The 15332-nt window shown below is 41.5% G+C and overlaps 1 protein-coding gene across 1 annotated transcript in view; it reads right to left on the bottom strand.

Annotated features, from left to right (window-relative positions):
• Positions 1-881: 881 nt before the first annotated feature.
• Positions 882-15332, bottom strand: part of RYBP (RING1 and YY1 binding protein) — a 44848-nt gene continuing 30397 nt past the window's right edge. Inside the window, exons 3-5 of the mRNA XM_009329015.1 lie at positions 5927-6103; positions 5714-5812; positions 882-1504 (exon numbers count right to left, since the gene is read on the bottom strand). Of these exons, the coding sequence (XP_009327290.1) occupies positions 1252-1504; positions 5714-5812; positions 5927-6103 (529 nt within the window). The 3' untranslated portion in view covers positions 882-1251. The remainder of the gene's footprint in view (positions 1505-5713; positions 5813-5926; positions 6104-15332) is intronic.

Raw genomic sequence — 15332 nt, 5'->3', positions numbered from 1 at the left:
CAAGCCCAATGTCATCACTGGACAAGATGCTGTTCAGAAACCACTCTTGGAATACAGATGGACTTCAAGGAGAAGAGCCACCCCATACGGACGGGACAGACGGAAGGGGGCTGACAACCGACCCACGCGCCGCCGGCTGGAACGGGCACCAGCTTGCTCCCTCAACCCACAAATCGCTCCCAGCCCTACGGCTCCCTGCTGCCTTCCAACCCAAAGCAAACCACTCCAGTTCTAAAGTTACCTCGGTCACCGATGCAGGTGGATGAAACTCATTAAATCTAAGAAAACCAAACGTCTGTGGGATCGGCTATACACGACATAGCGATGCTCACGTTACCAAAACAGACGAATCCGTGGCATGCCGACACCGGTCTGGTTGTGAATGCTTACGCACCAGCCGGGCACGAACTTGCACATCGCCAATCTGAGTTACCCTAGTGGAAATACAAGCTACCAGAGCAATCTTTTCTCATGTCAGATCCCAAGCTATAAAAATCAAAACCGTGTGTCCAGTACGTTTTAGCCATTGTCCGGGAAGAAACGGGGAAGGAACAATAGAGAGAACGGGTCCCATCCAGGTTCAAACCTTCAGGAACGCTTTTCACCTAAGACCAGTTCCATTTCAGTTTCAGTACTTTCACAGAAGGGGACTGTCCCAGATCTTGAACTGTTCAATTATTTTTTTTTCACTTCACAGTGTTTCAAGCACCAGCGTTTCCATGTATTGGTTTCAAATAACCCTTTATATATATTTATTTATATATATATTTATATATAATTTATATCAAAACTGATAGTACACAGTATAACTGGAAGAAGAACTGAACTTAAAAAGGATATGTTGAAAGAGGATGGAGTTTGTGAATGCAATAAATAAAGCCCCCTTCCCTCCCCACCCGCTCCCTACCCCAAAACAAAAAGTTGTAATGTTCATGGAAAATTGTGCACAGCAGATATTATAAAAAAGTAGATTCAGGAGCACATCCAATTATAAATGATTGTTAGGAAAATCATATAAAACAATGGAATACATAAAAGTGTCAAGAGTAATCGTTAGGGTGAGAAATTCCTTGGTGGCCAGATGCCCACGGCAAGCAGAAATTATCCTGGTTGCATCAGTAAGAGGTCGATGTCCGAGAAAGTGTGTGTTCAAGCACAGAAGAGGCTCTCCAGGATTTGAACAGCATGGGCAGGTGGAGTGTTTGAATTTCATACCCTGATTCATAGTTTCCACAACTCCATGTGCAATTTTCAGAAAGATTCGTCGTTGACTGCCGACATGTCCCCCTTTGGCGTGGAGGAACGGGACGAGCCCTTGTCTGTGCTCTCAGAGCCCGAGCTGCTCTGATTCTGTTGTTCTGATCCTGCACTGGAGGTCACTGTAGAAGACGACGTGGAAGAAGAGCGAGTCTTTTCTTTAAAGTCTGTGATAATTACTGTGACATTTCCCACTGTGACTGCCAGCTGCTGTGCGGTACTTCTGTCCACGTTTTTCAGTCTGGGTCTAAAATAAATGAGAAAGCATTTATAAAAAGGATAAAAATAAACAAGAAAGGAAGTTTATTAGAAAAAGCATTTGACAACAATCTCGGTGTGACTTGTCCTCCGCTCGCCTGCACAGATGGCAGTAACTGGGAGAACCTAGGTAGCAGTAAGTGGGCAGCTGAGGACAAAGGTTTGACCTGCTCCCTGCGACAGCCAGGGCTGCGAGGGCTGCAGCAGCACATTCAGCCCGAGAGGAAAGACCTGTCTTGTAGAGCTCTGCAAAGGGCGTCTGCTGTAGACTTATCCCTAATCCAACTCTGCCAGAAAGGAGGACGCTACAGCAGAGCCAAGCGGACAGGAGCCAGACAGAACGAAGGATCTCCTCCCCAAGGGGCAGATGAAAGAGTTCTCTTATCTAAATTCACCATCTGATCATGTGCCCTGATGTTATGAGACAAGGCTGTGACTCTGCAATACAAAACCACATGAAAGCATCTGACCACGGCTCTTTCATTCCCATATTGGAACTCTGCAGCTGCAAACAACACAGGCACTGGGACAACTTGGCTTCTCTTTCAACTGCTTTGAGCTTATACAAATCAGATGCCCAATCAGCCTATGTATAAAATCGCTCAGAATGTTCCCTCTGGAACTGAGGCTATTGTAAATAAAATCCAGAATGTACAACAGTATTTCTTGCAGCTAGCGCTTTTGGTTAGGGGAAGGAGGCAGGGCAGGATCAAAACCACCAGAAAAGAACACACTGGTATTTATAGCTCAGGATTATCTCAGTAATTTGCATGCTGTGCTATCATTCAATTAGTAATGTAGCTAATAAGGGTCTAGACTCTAGGAAGCTGACATTCATGCACATTTCAGGGGCTGGTCCAAAGCTCTGATACAACAAGCCTTGGACACTCCTCCAGCTACCAGCAAATTCCAAGTCAGCTGCAGCGACTGCTGCAATTTACAGCTTTTGCTCCTAATTAAGGGTCAGGCTTAAGCAGCAGAATATTCCCAATAGGGAAATAAAAAACGAGAGTCTTTATACATCAGTGAAAAGTAGCTTGCTGAGAACTGCCTTATTCCAAGGGATGGCAGGAAGGTGAGTTTACTTTGGGATCAAGCTCTAGCTTTTAAACCAATCTGCCTTTCCTCCTCCTCGTCTGCAGCACACTAGGCTAATGCAGACAAAACAAAAAAAGAGAAAATTAAGCTGACTTTGTATTTGCCTACTCAATGGCTTGCAGTGCTAAGTTAACAAGGGGAAGGTCCTTAAAAAGTAGTTATCCAAGTGGTATTCTAGAACTAGACGGAATTGAATAAAGTATTAAGGACGGATGTACAGCTTCAAAAATAGAGCAATTGTATTTCTGCAAACTTCCTTACCAAAAATGAAGTTACTGCACCAAAAACAGTATTTTCATATCTAACCTAGGAGGTTGTTTCAATTTTTAACAAGTACCACAGGAAAAGCATTTCTGATAGAAAACACAAGTAAAATACTACTATGCTGGGATAACCATCAGTAAAACCTCCTACTTGAAACAGCCCCGTCGTTTAGTGACCAGCCTTTTCAATCCCGTAGCTGTGCTTCGTGAATTCCCGCAGCAGTGAGACACACGCCCACGCGTATGCGTCGTACATACGTGCTTGCAGGAGTTGGCAAATTCAACACGTAACCACAGGCTAGATTAAATGATGTCACCTTGTTTGTGGGTTACAAGAAAGGCCGGCTAGCTCAGCAAGTTTTGGGGTTTCCGTCGGCTTTCAGATAGCATCTCAGCAGATGAAGGCTGCCCCCAAAGCATCAGCAGCAAACACAGCAGCAAGCGTTCCGGGAAGCGTAGTACACATACGTATTTTCCTCCCTAAGCCCCGAGTTCCTCTAGGAAACCCAGTTCTTCCTGTAATTTGCCTGGGTCATATGTTTTCTCTTGCACTCAGAAACGGCCAAAACAACACTGGCCTAGATAGAGGAACAGACCTTACTGCCTCCACCTTTCTACAGGGTTAAACATGCACTCCTGCTATTGCTTGTCAAAAGCCAGCACTGATAGTCATATTTAGAGAAAAAAAAAAAAAGAAAAAAGAAAGAAAAAAAGGAGTTCGTATGGCCTAAGCTGTGTTAAGTTTTGCCCAGAAAAGCTCCCGCTACCAGCAGCCTTTGAGATAAGCCATGCACCAAGCGCCTGAATCTGCATCTACCCATGCATCTTTAAATGCCATGACGAAGTAACATGGAAGGACTGGGGAGAAGCAGGGCTGAGGTGCAGGATTTCTCAACAGTCCCGCTCACAAACATATTCTCAATGTCAGTTTTAGAACTGAGCCCTCCAACCATTTCTGCAGGATGTTTTAGGGTGTCCCCTGTGCAAAGAGCTGATTAAGCACAGATGGAAACCTCCGGACAATCTCTTCAGCACATGCATACAATTTTGGCTTCCTGTAGAAGGCAAAGGGATTGGCCCATTCACCTTATTTTGCAAAATTAAACACCTTGATGCTTCATGTTTATAGCTAAAAAGGTTTATGGCCAAATAAGAAGTGTGTTTCACAGCAATCAATCTGAAAGTGCACAGGAAGGCATGGAATAAACCAAGGTATTTTGTCAGAAACAGGCATGGTATCCAAGAAGTTCAAAGAGGATTCCTTAAAAATCCAGAGATCCTTAAAAGACCATTTACAAAAAACAGTTAAGAATTCTGGGCATGAAAAAAACCTGCATAGATAACTTGTGACTCTGTAAAAATCCGATCCTTTTAAAAGACTCTTGACAGCACTCCTGAGGGCAGTGAATTGCAAGGAAAGTTCCACTAAACTAAACACTTAAAAAGACAGTTTAAGAACTGAAGCAGATGATGTATGCCTTAAAAATATCCAGCTACACTTGATACTATTAAGGATTAATTAGAAATGACAAAAGCTTGCCACAAAACATGGACTAAAAGACTCTGCAGTAGACAGAGTGACTCCTTCAAGGAGTAAAAACAATTATTTGACGTAATCTATCAATTTAATATTATGTCATTAGTCAAGCGCATCAAGTCTTCTGCAGCCTAAGTCTCAAATTAAGTAGCATTTCAAAAAGAACAGGACAAAAAAAAAATCACTGCAGTAAAGCCATATTTCCCTAATCAAATCAGGAATGGACACTCATCTTTGGGGGCTGAGGAAAAGCTAACAGCAGCCCCCACAAACAGCTCAGTCTTCTAGCACAGCAAATCTCACACTGCCCTCACTACATTCAAGTGAGTTACTGTGTAAAGGATATTCACTCTTATTAAACATTTTCATGCTACTATTTAAAAACTTCCAAGACAACAGTTTTCTGCAGTCATGTCTTGCCAACCTTAATGCTAACAGCAGTGCGAACCATACCTTCCATGTGCTTTACAACTGTTTGCAGCTAACTAATATTGCTTCAGTTCATGTGGCTTCACTATACAATACTTACTACAGCACATTTTGAAGAGAGATGCAATTCTTATATAGCCCACATAGGCAAAACGCCCAGTTGAATTCTGCCTCTGCAAGTTCAATAATATAAGAACTGTACTTTGATGCCAAATTTTTGATTTAAGAAATAGAGCACAAGGTACCACTTAAAGAAAACAAGCATGGAGTATCAGTATAGGCAAGACTAGGAATAAACCTCTCTCCATAGACAGCTACTCATTTGAAACTTAGACAAACATGAAACCAACCATTCATGCTTTTTGTTATAGCAAGATTCTAGCAAATCTGTTCATGCAGTCTTTTAATTCCCATACACTTGGAAAATTATCTTGACAATTACAGTGACTGAATTACGGATAAGGAAGTAAAAAAGTAACCTTTGTTACTGCTATCGAGTGATGATAAGAATTTGATAAAGACCACTATGATTGCTGGTTCATTCCCCCCTCCCATCCCCCCCGCACTCTGTTTTACAGCCAAAAGCATTACTGCCCAATTCACAATGATTGTTTTAGCAGAGAAATGAAAACTGAGTGGACAACAAAACAAACATTTCCAATGCCTGAATCTATCCTCACCAGCAGTGTGTTTGAGTGCTTGTACATGGAGAAGGCTCCTAGCCACTGATGGTCTTGCCATACTAACACTGACAGACCCTGTGGGTTACACAGTACTCCGTCTCTGTCAGGCCATCAAAAAAAAAAACCACAGTGCCTGCTACTTAACACAGTTCTGAGATACTGAGAGCTTAACTTTAGGATAAAGTTACCTTGAAGTGTGATTTGAGTCGCTGGTCTTTGTTGTAGTATTCCCAGACTGTATACTGTTCACTTCGCTAGGAGGATCTTTCACAATATCTGACTTTGGTCTGTAAGAATTGGAGGGAAGAGGGAGAGCATGATGTTAGATTAACCGCACAATTAATCAATGCACAGTGCTACTGAAATCACTCCACATTTAATAGTGCATCCTTCAGACTTACTTAGTCTTCTTGTTAGTGTTCTTCTTTGTAACACTTGGACTAATTTCCTTCTCTTTGTCAGGTTTTTCTTTGTCTTGTTTTTCCACTTTCTCCTTCTTCTCCTTCTTCGGCGGTGGTGGGGTTGCATATTGCTGGGCAACTTGTTGTGCCACCAACTGAGAGTTTATTCTAGGTTTTCTATAATGACAATAAAAAGAGAGATCTACAGTCAATTTTACACAGTAAAAATGACTTCACCAAAAGCAGTATGAAGATTTCAGCAACCACGGAAGAATACTCCACTTACGAAGAACCAAATCGGTGTCCTTATTTAACGTGAAGTACTACTGCTGCTACCAAACAAGACAGAATTTTTAAAATTAAGAAATACTCCAAACTGCTGTTTCATCATTTTTTTACCCTCATCTAACATTCTTAAGTATAATGCTCCCTTTCTTCCATCCATGTCATGGAATCACAGCCAATTTTGGGGGGACAATAGTGAAAAAGCAGCTTTCAAGAAGTTGCCAGCCATGCACTGTGGCTACACTTTAAGAGAAGGAACAGAGCGAGTGATAAAAATAAGTTTCCTGATAAACATAGTCTCCTTCATATCTTTCAATTTAATTTTTCAAATGAGCTTCTGGTTCCCTGAAGCAGCAAACCTCGCACAAATAACAAAGAACAAGAGAAGGTAACTGAGAAGACTTTGTCCCGAGGCCCAGGACCTAAGCTCACTGGCAGGAGCACAGAAGACAAGAGGGCATTCACGCTTCCATGGGGGAACGGCCGTGCCAGCCTCCGACACACCGTCTTCACACAATTGTCTGCAGTCCCAATGGTGCTCGGACAAAATACACAAGCAAACTGTCTTTTCAAAGACTATTTCCATTTCAAATTATGATTTATAAAAAAAAAAGCTTTGTATGTAAGCCATACCTTGGTTACTGATCCTCAGGTAGTCTCGCAGAAATTTGTACCTTCCTCTCTCCTGCATTCCTCATCCAAATTCTTATCTCCTCTCAGCTTAACAACTCGAAACCTCTCCCTCCTGGTCTGGCATATCACAAAGCAGTTTATACTCTGAATACTCTGACTATTCATGATCGATTCAGCCCCTTCAACATGCCAGCAAGATCTATGCTCCCTATGTCCACACAGCTTAGGAGGGGAAGAAAACCAGGTTATCAACTCCATTAGTCTTCCATTATGAGCTGAATACTAATTGCAACAGTTGCTCATGCTTGTCCATAGCTGTTATATTGGTCATAAATATGATTCAAATTTTCTGCATAGATTAGACTACGATGGATTGTCAATGAAAGTAGTACGCAAGTATCATTAAGTCTACAACTGGAACATGGGAACTCAGGGGTTTCTGCTGCCGAGCTCTGTACCTGCACCCAATTTTTACTACAAACATCTAGAGAGAGACTTTCTTATGAAGCTACTCAGTGGTTTCATGTGTTCTAAAGAAATAAACATACAAAACGCTAATTGCTCACATGTAACATCTGCATTTAAAGATTATACATACAGATAATGGAATACCCAGAAAAGTTCTACTCCCTGTCACAGGGAAATCCAAGTATCTAATAAGCCTCTCCTGGCACTGGTTTTCTGTATAATGATACCAAGATGCTCTTACTGAAGCCAGATATACCCAAATATTTCATTTCACTACCACAGCTTATTACAAAGTCTCCGCAACAGGTTGTAATCAGGCCCCTGACCCACCTCAACACCACTGGCATTTGGATTTTTCACCCAACACAAACTATAACTCATTTTATGCTAGAATCTGCATACATTTCTGAGTGAACATAAGATGATCTAGTCTTCAGCCTTAAATAACTATGATGCTGAAATGTTTTGCAGATCAGATCAAGCAGTTACCTGTTCCACTGAACAGTGAAGATATTTACCATCCTCACATTTAAAATCCCATACACAGCAATTTCTGTCTGTGTGACTGAGAATAAACACGTAAGAAAAAGTGTTTTGGTTGTATGGAAAAGATTTTTCAGATTGATGCAACCACACTAAAAGCTGACAACATTAGCTTGTGTCAAACAACCTGCTAACCGCCTACTCAAAAAAAAAAAAAATCTACCAGATAAAGTGTCAAGAAATCTTCAAAGAGAGGGCAGATACCATCTCCCTACATGATTATACATGATTAACCTCACTGCTTCAAGCTGCCACTTCTGCCCAGACTTACAGTTATTTGCTGTTTACACAACCAGCTAAGTCAGAAACCCAAGCCATTCATGGGAAATACCAAAGAATTTGAGAGCACCTTCAAAGTTTTTCTACTTTGCACAACTCTGATGTGCCTGCTTGTGATGTTATTTCCAAGCCTTACATCCAACCTCTGCAGCTACTGAGCTGCCACTCCTGTTGCAGGAGTGCTGCACTGCTTGAATGAAGATACAAATTTTAAACTGAACTAAAATTAAAAAAAACCCCAAACATAAATAAGTCAACTGCATTTCCCTAGAGAAGGCTGGAATCCAAAAAAGACCAGCCTTAAAGTGCTCCTGCGGAGACACCTCCCCCCGTGTTCTCTCGCTCCTTATCTGTGCCTGTGACGGCACACTACATTTATGAAGTTTTATCATTTTCTGGCCAGCCACTGACATAACTAGCACAACTTCTCAAAAACCCATATTCGCATATTCCTTCTTACACGCCACGATGGCTCGCTGGGTAAGGGCAAACCCAAAACTGAAAGCGAAGAGAGCAGGCAGCAGTGTGCACAGGCAGGGGACCTGCGGGAAGGGGGCCAGCCCTGCTGACAGGGTTTCTCCTGCTGCACAGGTGAAGGGAGCAGAAAGCTGCTGAGACTTTGGTCAACACCGAGAGCATATTTAAAGAACGGCTGTACTACTAGAACAGATTTTTTTTTTTTTTTAAATAATGCAAATAACCCAATAGCTTTCCAATTCCTAATTTGGCCATTTCACTCACACTAGCAGCAAGCTTCGGAAGGTTAAAAAGCAGGTAAGTTAAGCAACTGGCATACTAATAGTAAAAATAATAGGAGTAATAAAATCCTTCAGATAAGGCCCACACTGCCACTACGGCCAGGATACACTGGTTACAAGCCCTTTACAAGAAAGCCAGGCACAGCAAGTAGAGCAGCGCATTTTTAACCACAGCAAACTGCGGTTATAGCAAACTATAACCATAGTATCCACCATCGAGTAAAGTAGCTGCAGTATCCAAAACTTGCTTCAAGTTTCTCTGCCTACCAAAAACACACTTCAAGGGCTAATGCTGACGATCTAATCTAGCACCCCTAGCACAGACCATCCCTCCAGACACCGTTCCTGCCTCTACAGCCATCCGTGCCCTATCCTAGTCACGCTGTTTGTCAAAGCAGCCACTCTCTCCGTGAGTGTTGTGAATTCTTCCCCAGCTGTGGCAGCAGGTAAGCTTGCATTGCCTTCTAGAAATAAGGAAAAGCATAAATCCAATAAAACTTTGTAGCGGATACTAGTTGTCTTCCCTTTCAGAATTTGAACAGGGAAGGGAAAAAAATATCAGTGGAGAGAAACAAGCCTCATTCCCACTTGGGCTACAACTATTTAACATGCTCCGGCTTCTACCGCAGAATTTGTATTCTTAAGAACAAAAGGATCCCTTTCTTTTTTTTCTGCTTTTGAACACTATAAAGTGTCCGAGTCTCCCTGCCCCTGATTTTCTTCCAGCTGGCCTTTTTTTCTTTTTTGCAATCTCCAAAGAGAATGTTTCAACCCAAATACACAATTATTTTTTTAATATATCATTTGAGAATATCCTGAACAGAAACTTGTAGCCCCTTCCAAATTTTTTGTAAGAATAACAGCCCCAGAAACAAGTATTACCCCCAAAATCCACTCATCAGCTTACTTTCTGCAACTTTAAACAATTCATATAAACAAAGAATACATCTAAGTGACAAAATCAAACCCCAACTCAGCCTCTTCCAAGCTTTCTAACCAGCACTCACACTTAAGGAGCAACCAGTTTGTCATTTAGTAGAAGGTTTAAACTAACAACGTTACACACAAACCACACCTAACAAGTCTCAACTTCCAAAAAAATTATTTGAAGAGATGCAATACTTAACATTACACTTGGTTCTTGAATTCCTAAGCAGACATCAAATGCTGAGCCACAGTGCTCTGCTTCTTGCAGGCGATCAGGTCTTCCCGACAAGTGGAAGATGATGCACGTTTTCCACATCTGTTGCCCGGTCCGTGCTGGGTCCCCTCTGACACCAACGGGCTTGGTGGCACCACAGCTACTCGCCCAACGTCTGCTACAAGAGACTCCGACTGATTCCCCCCCACTCCTGTGTCCCTACAAATAGGAACATGCTATTACACCTTGGTGGCCACCATTACTTACGCCTACTCTGCACCTAGTACCAGGCGAGTGCTTTCAAAACCAGAGAAGCCACTATTGTGCAATAACACCTGCCAGCAGGTAACGCCAACAGATGAACATTGTAAGAACAAATTTTCAATGCAAGTATCTGAAATAGGTACGTTTCCTTCTTCCTGAACGTTAAGGTAGAGTTATGCTTTGCTTGGACAATTTTCCCCTAATTTAAGTGACAGCCTGAGTGAAGACTCAACCACCAAGATCCAACCCTGATGTGACAAATCAGTTAACATTATCCTTCCTCTTTTTTTCAATACAAAGAGGATTATCTTCTATCTAAAACTAAGAGCCATTAAACTAAATTAAACTGTGCTTTCAAAGTTAAGTTCAGCCAAACAAACTGTTTCGCATTAGCTAAACTGTAGTTTATATCACAGGAGCAGATATTTGTGCAACAATTAATGATCTTTGCAGCAAGGACATACTGATGCATAAAAAAAGCTGCAATACATTTCTCTATTCTGAGTGTGGGTTTAGCACCTAGGTCTTTACCATCAACTATCGTAAATGATGCACACAAATACTCTTTACTACCTTTTAATAACAGACCCACAGAGAAGCGTTATGCCTGGAAATACTATACCCCAAGATTGCCGTATTAAGTGACACTGGGATGGTTTGGCTCACGGGAAGTGGAATAAAAGCAAGACCTTTCATGAAGGGCTCACTGCCTATGTTACTGTCCTCTTGAAAACAGAAAGAAAATATGTACTTTCAAGGTTCTGGCAAATACTTCGCAGTGCTTCACTACCTGCATTTTCTTCTGTATCTCAAAGCTTCCCTTTAAAGCCTGTCTCAGGACCAAATCCAGAGCACTGATGCCCAGGAATTCTGCTGCTCCACCCCTAACCCCTGCAACTGGGCGTAGGAGTAGAGCAGCACAAGTCACACCGCGCACCCAACACCTGGTAGTTACTTGGACCTGGATTTCAACAGGGATATAGGAGGATAAGTTGCACCATATTTTTCATGCGACCCTAATTTCTGGTATCTGTTCAGGATTTCTTTGGTCCCGCTGCCTTGAGAAAAGGCAAGTCACCCGCCTCCTGCATACACTCCAGAGCAGAGACAGCGGCTGGCTTTATACCCACAGCAACGCACTCTGGCAATCCCTAGAAATGTGGATCTAATTACAATTGCTCTTACTTTCCTACAACTATGTTATCAGAAGAATGAAAGTGGCATCAAGTGGGATTTCAGAGTCAAAAGCCTCGTGTAACGTGAAGTACCAAGGATTTGGATAATTTCATGCTGTTCTGGCTTTGATGCAAGTGGCGATACCAGCAGACCTCCATGTGGCTCGCCGTTTCTTTGAGAAAATGTGTTTCATGTGCTGTGCGGTGTGAAGTACACGATTATTTTAATAATGCTAGTCACACATGAATATACCTTTGCTCAAAGAAAAACAAGAAAACAAGACTAAAAGTATTTATGTGTTTATAAAACAGTGCCAGAACAATAATACAGTAAGCATACTTCTAAGCAATACTGTAAAGCAAGGTTAGAAACTAACCCATGAACACATAAAAAAAAACAACATCTCCTTAGAAGAATTTTACATCCAGAAGAACCAAAGCTTTGGAGAAATTAAGCCATAAACATGCCAGGGTGAGCACTCATTCTTGCATGCATATTTTCCAGCTCATTTGTGATGACCACACGGTCCTTTTTAACAAGAAAAAGGATGAATGGACAAATTGTCCTTAGTGTCCAACTGCAAAGCAGTATGGAAGCTGTATACATTTATCTGGTAAGTTCTCCGTGTAATGCAAGACCACAAGGCAACGATAAAAACAGCAAAAGATGACTAGAAAGACAAACAGCAAGAAATACATGATTGAGCAGTATTTTGTTGAAAGAACAGAATTTTCCTTTAACACTGATGTGCTAATGCTGTGCTTTTATTTAGAAGACAGACGTTTAAAAATAAAGAAGTTAATCTAAGCCCATCCACTTCTGGGCTGCAGGTGTTGGTTTTTCACAGCATCACCAGCAGGACAGGGTTATCTTTCAGCTGAAGAAGAGGATGGCATTTGCTACTAACCTCTTGCAGAAGGGCACAGCAATGTGTTTGAAAGACTGAGTGTTAAGGCTGAACATTTTGGAAAAAATGTGAAAGAAAATAAGAGCTTCACACAAACAAAACAATTGTTCGCCACAAAATAAAGTAAGTACATTTTAAAACGTACAGCCACCTCCCGAAAGCCTCCAAACTGTTCAACGTCCTCCTTGACCATCCAGCCCGCTGCCTCCCATCTCCTCGGAAGCGCCAAGAATAGGCAATGCGGAGATAAAGGAGCCTCAGCTTTGCGATAGCTATTCCTGGCCACGACAACAAACCTTGAGCTGTTCAGATTTCAGAAGAAGAGTATTTTAAACTTTATGTTTGTCCACCAGAAGTTTTTAGACTTCAGGTCATTTCTCACAGTTTCAATACCTCCCACAGTACTTATGTTTTTAAACGTTAAAAAGTTGAAAATTATTAGCAGTACTTAATATTTAGTAGTCTCACAAAGCTGCCAGCTCCCCTGCCTTTTAGGGTGAAAACCTGCTTTTCTTCAATTTTTTTCCCCCCTTTTCTTTTTATCAAATTAAGAATGGTACAGTTATTAGATGAAATACAAGCTGCCACCTCCCTTTACACAACAGGACAGGCATTACTGTTTGCTGGAAAGCAGCTAGTCACTGCCTCTGTGCCACTATAGGGTAGCTGAGCCTCTTTGAATGATGCCTGTGAAAAGAATACTCAATTCTTACTTGTTACAGGAGCCTTAGCATTGCTTATTTTTAATTATTTGGATGTATTTACAAAGCAAAGCATTTTAGTCCCAGTGTTGCCACTGCACAGATCCTGCAGCTCACGTTTCTGATTTTTTTAGTTAAAATATGCTAAAAATCGCAAATCCAGTACTAAGCAAGTTCCAAAATTGATCTATGAAACTATTTCAGTATGACTGCACAGTGTAATAGGTTTTTCAATACTTTTACAGTTCTTTTTTAATATACATTATTTCATATAATCCCATTACAAAATAGTCTAAAGTCAGGGCCGTAAAATGTTTTTGGAAGCAGTCTGACCAGAATTTTGCCATGCTGAAGCTGTGAGTAGACACTAAGTTCTCAAAACACCCACTCTAATACAGTACAGAACTGAGAACTGGAAATAACATTTCTTGTAATTGGTCGCATAGGCACTACCACAAATCCAAATGTGAAAGCAAATTGGGACCATTAATCTCATATCAAATTAACTTGCACAAAACCTCTTCCCCCCCTTCAAGGGAAATTGATAAATCACAGACTGGGCTTTCTGATTAAAAAGTACTGAGCCAGACTGATCATAAACCTGGGTCTTCTCCACCCAGTCTCACAGGCTCTGCTTACCTTACTGCCCTGGGTCTTTGTGCTTCTCTACCACACACTCGTATAAAAAATAATTTAAAAAAAGATGTCTAACATTGTATGATGCATATGTTTTGGACTACAGGTATATTCTGATACGCCTCTGTGGAGGGTTCGTGATACCAAATAGTGTAAGACAGTAGCAAACAAAAGCTCCTGTACACTCTGGAGAACGCAGAGCCATCTGTTCAAGGCCTCCTGCAAAACAGCACTTCTCAAGAGCAACAACTCTCCCCTTTTGCAGCTATTTAATTTGAAATCACAAGAAGGCAAAAGGAAGAGTTAAACACAAGTTGTTCTTCAGGCTTCTTTGATACCAGAGCATGGAGGGAAACTAGCAGTGATGGTGAATAACAATGCTGAGTATCAGTTATTGGAAGAGAGCTTGAGGTTTACTTAACCACTAATACCGTAAAATTTAACTTACTATGTCTGCAGGAGGCAAAACAAAAGTCATACTGAAGGTTTGGAAGAAATACTGCTCTGTTTCTTCTTTTAGAGTAAGAGCCTGCGTGGAAGCTCAGGCAGCACTGGCAGTCCCGCCCATCCTCTCATCTGTAGCATCTATCTGAGCTGCAACAGGAGATAATTTCATATCTAATCTGCAGCAGCTAACGAGCACCAGCGAAAGCCCTGAGGCTGTCCAGCAGATGCTCGCCCTGCAGTTGCTTTCTCTGCCTAGTCTGAATCCCTGGCAGAGAGCCGCTCCAACAACAGCGACTGCTCCCGACCAGTCTCAGCTCCGTCCCTGGAGCCACCGGCGGAGGCTGCAGCTCCCATGCCTGTCCTCGACGGCTGTGCGGTGCCCACCCACACTGTGGGTGTCAGCGGGCACTGCAGGAGCTTGTGGGTATATATATATATATTTTTTTAATATATTTTTATACACAGTAGCAAGGCAGTGCTGGAAAGCTGTGTACATTGCTGAAGTTGCACCTGCATTCATCTGCTGGAATTATTTCCAATAGGAACATCCTTTAAGGACTAGAATGGGAAAAAGCCTGAATTATCTTCTGCTTTCATTACAAAACAAAGCACATTTCCTTAAATAAGGAGTTCAACACACTTCTAAATAAACATAAAATGAGTAAAGAATTGGCAAAGCACCAAATTCACCACATTGTAAGCATGTTTTGTTTTGTTTGACGGGGAAGCAGAACTGTCCAAATGATCACAACTTCGTTATGCTTACAAATACTATAAAGCTACTTCTGATTCATAACTGTATATAAAATCTAAGACAGAAGTACATAGCCAGCATTACAGTTTTTCAGATGCTTTCTTGCTCCACTATTTTACATAAAAAATAATTTTCTACTAATATTTTTAATGGCCCATTTAAAAAATGATCAGAAATTAAGAAAAAAGAGCACAATACATCTCTCCTGCTTAAAACAAAATTTGTAATATGTAGTAGGTTAAAATAGCATCAATTCCCAATTGCAACATCACCCTAAATTCTAGCTGAACAACTTTACAACTCCCCTTCTTGCTCTCTGCCTAAGCATTTGCTTACCACCAGTAGTAGTCAGGTCCACAGCTAAGCCTTCAGAAAAATGCACTGCCTCCCATTCATTTATTGCATTTGTAGGGA

The sequence above is a fragment of the Pygoscelis adeliae genome, unplaced genomic scaffold, assembly GCF_000699105.1.
Source record: "Pygoscelis adeliae isolate BGI_AS28 unplaced genomic scaffold, ASM69910v1 Scaffold377, whole genome shotgun sequence".
NCBI lineage: Eukaryota > Metazoa > Chordata > Aves > Sphenisciformes > Spheniscidae > Pygoscelis > Pygoscelis adeliae.
Note: the sequence above shows the minus strand (reverse complement) of the source record. Positions and strands in the feature narration are given on the sequence as shown.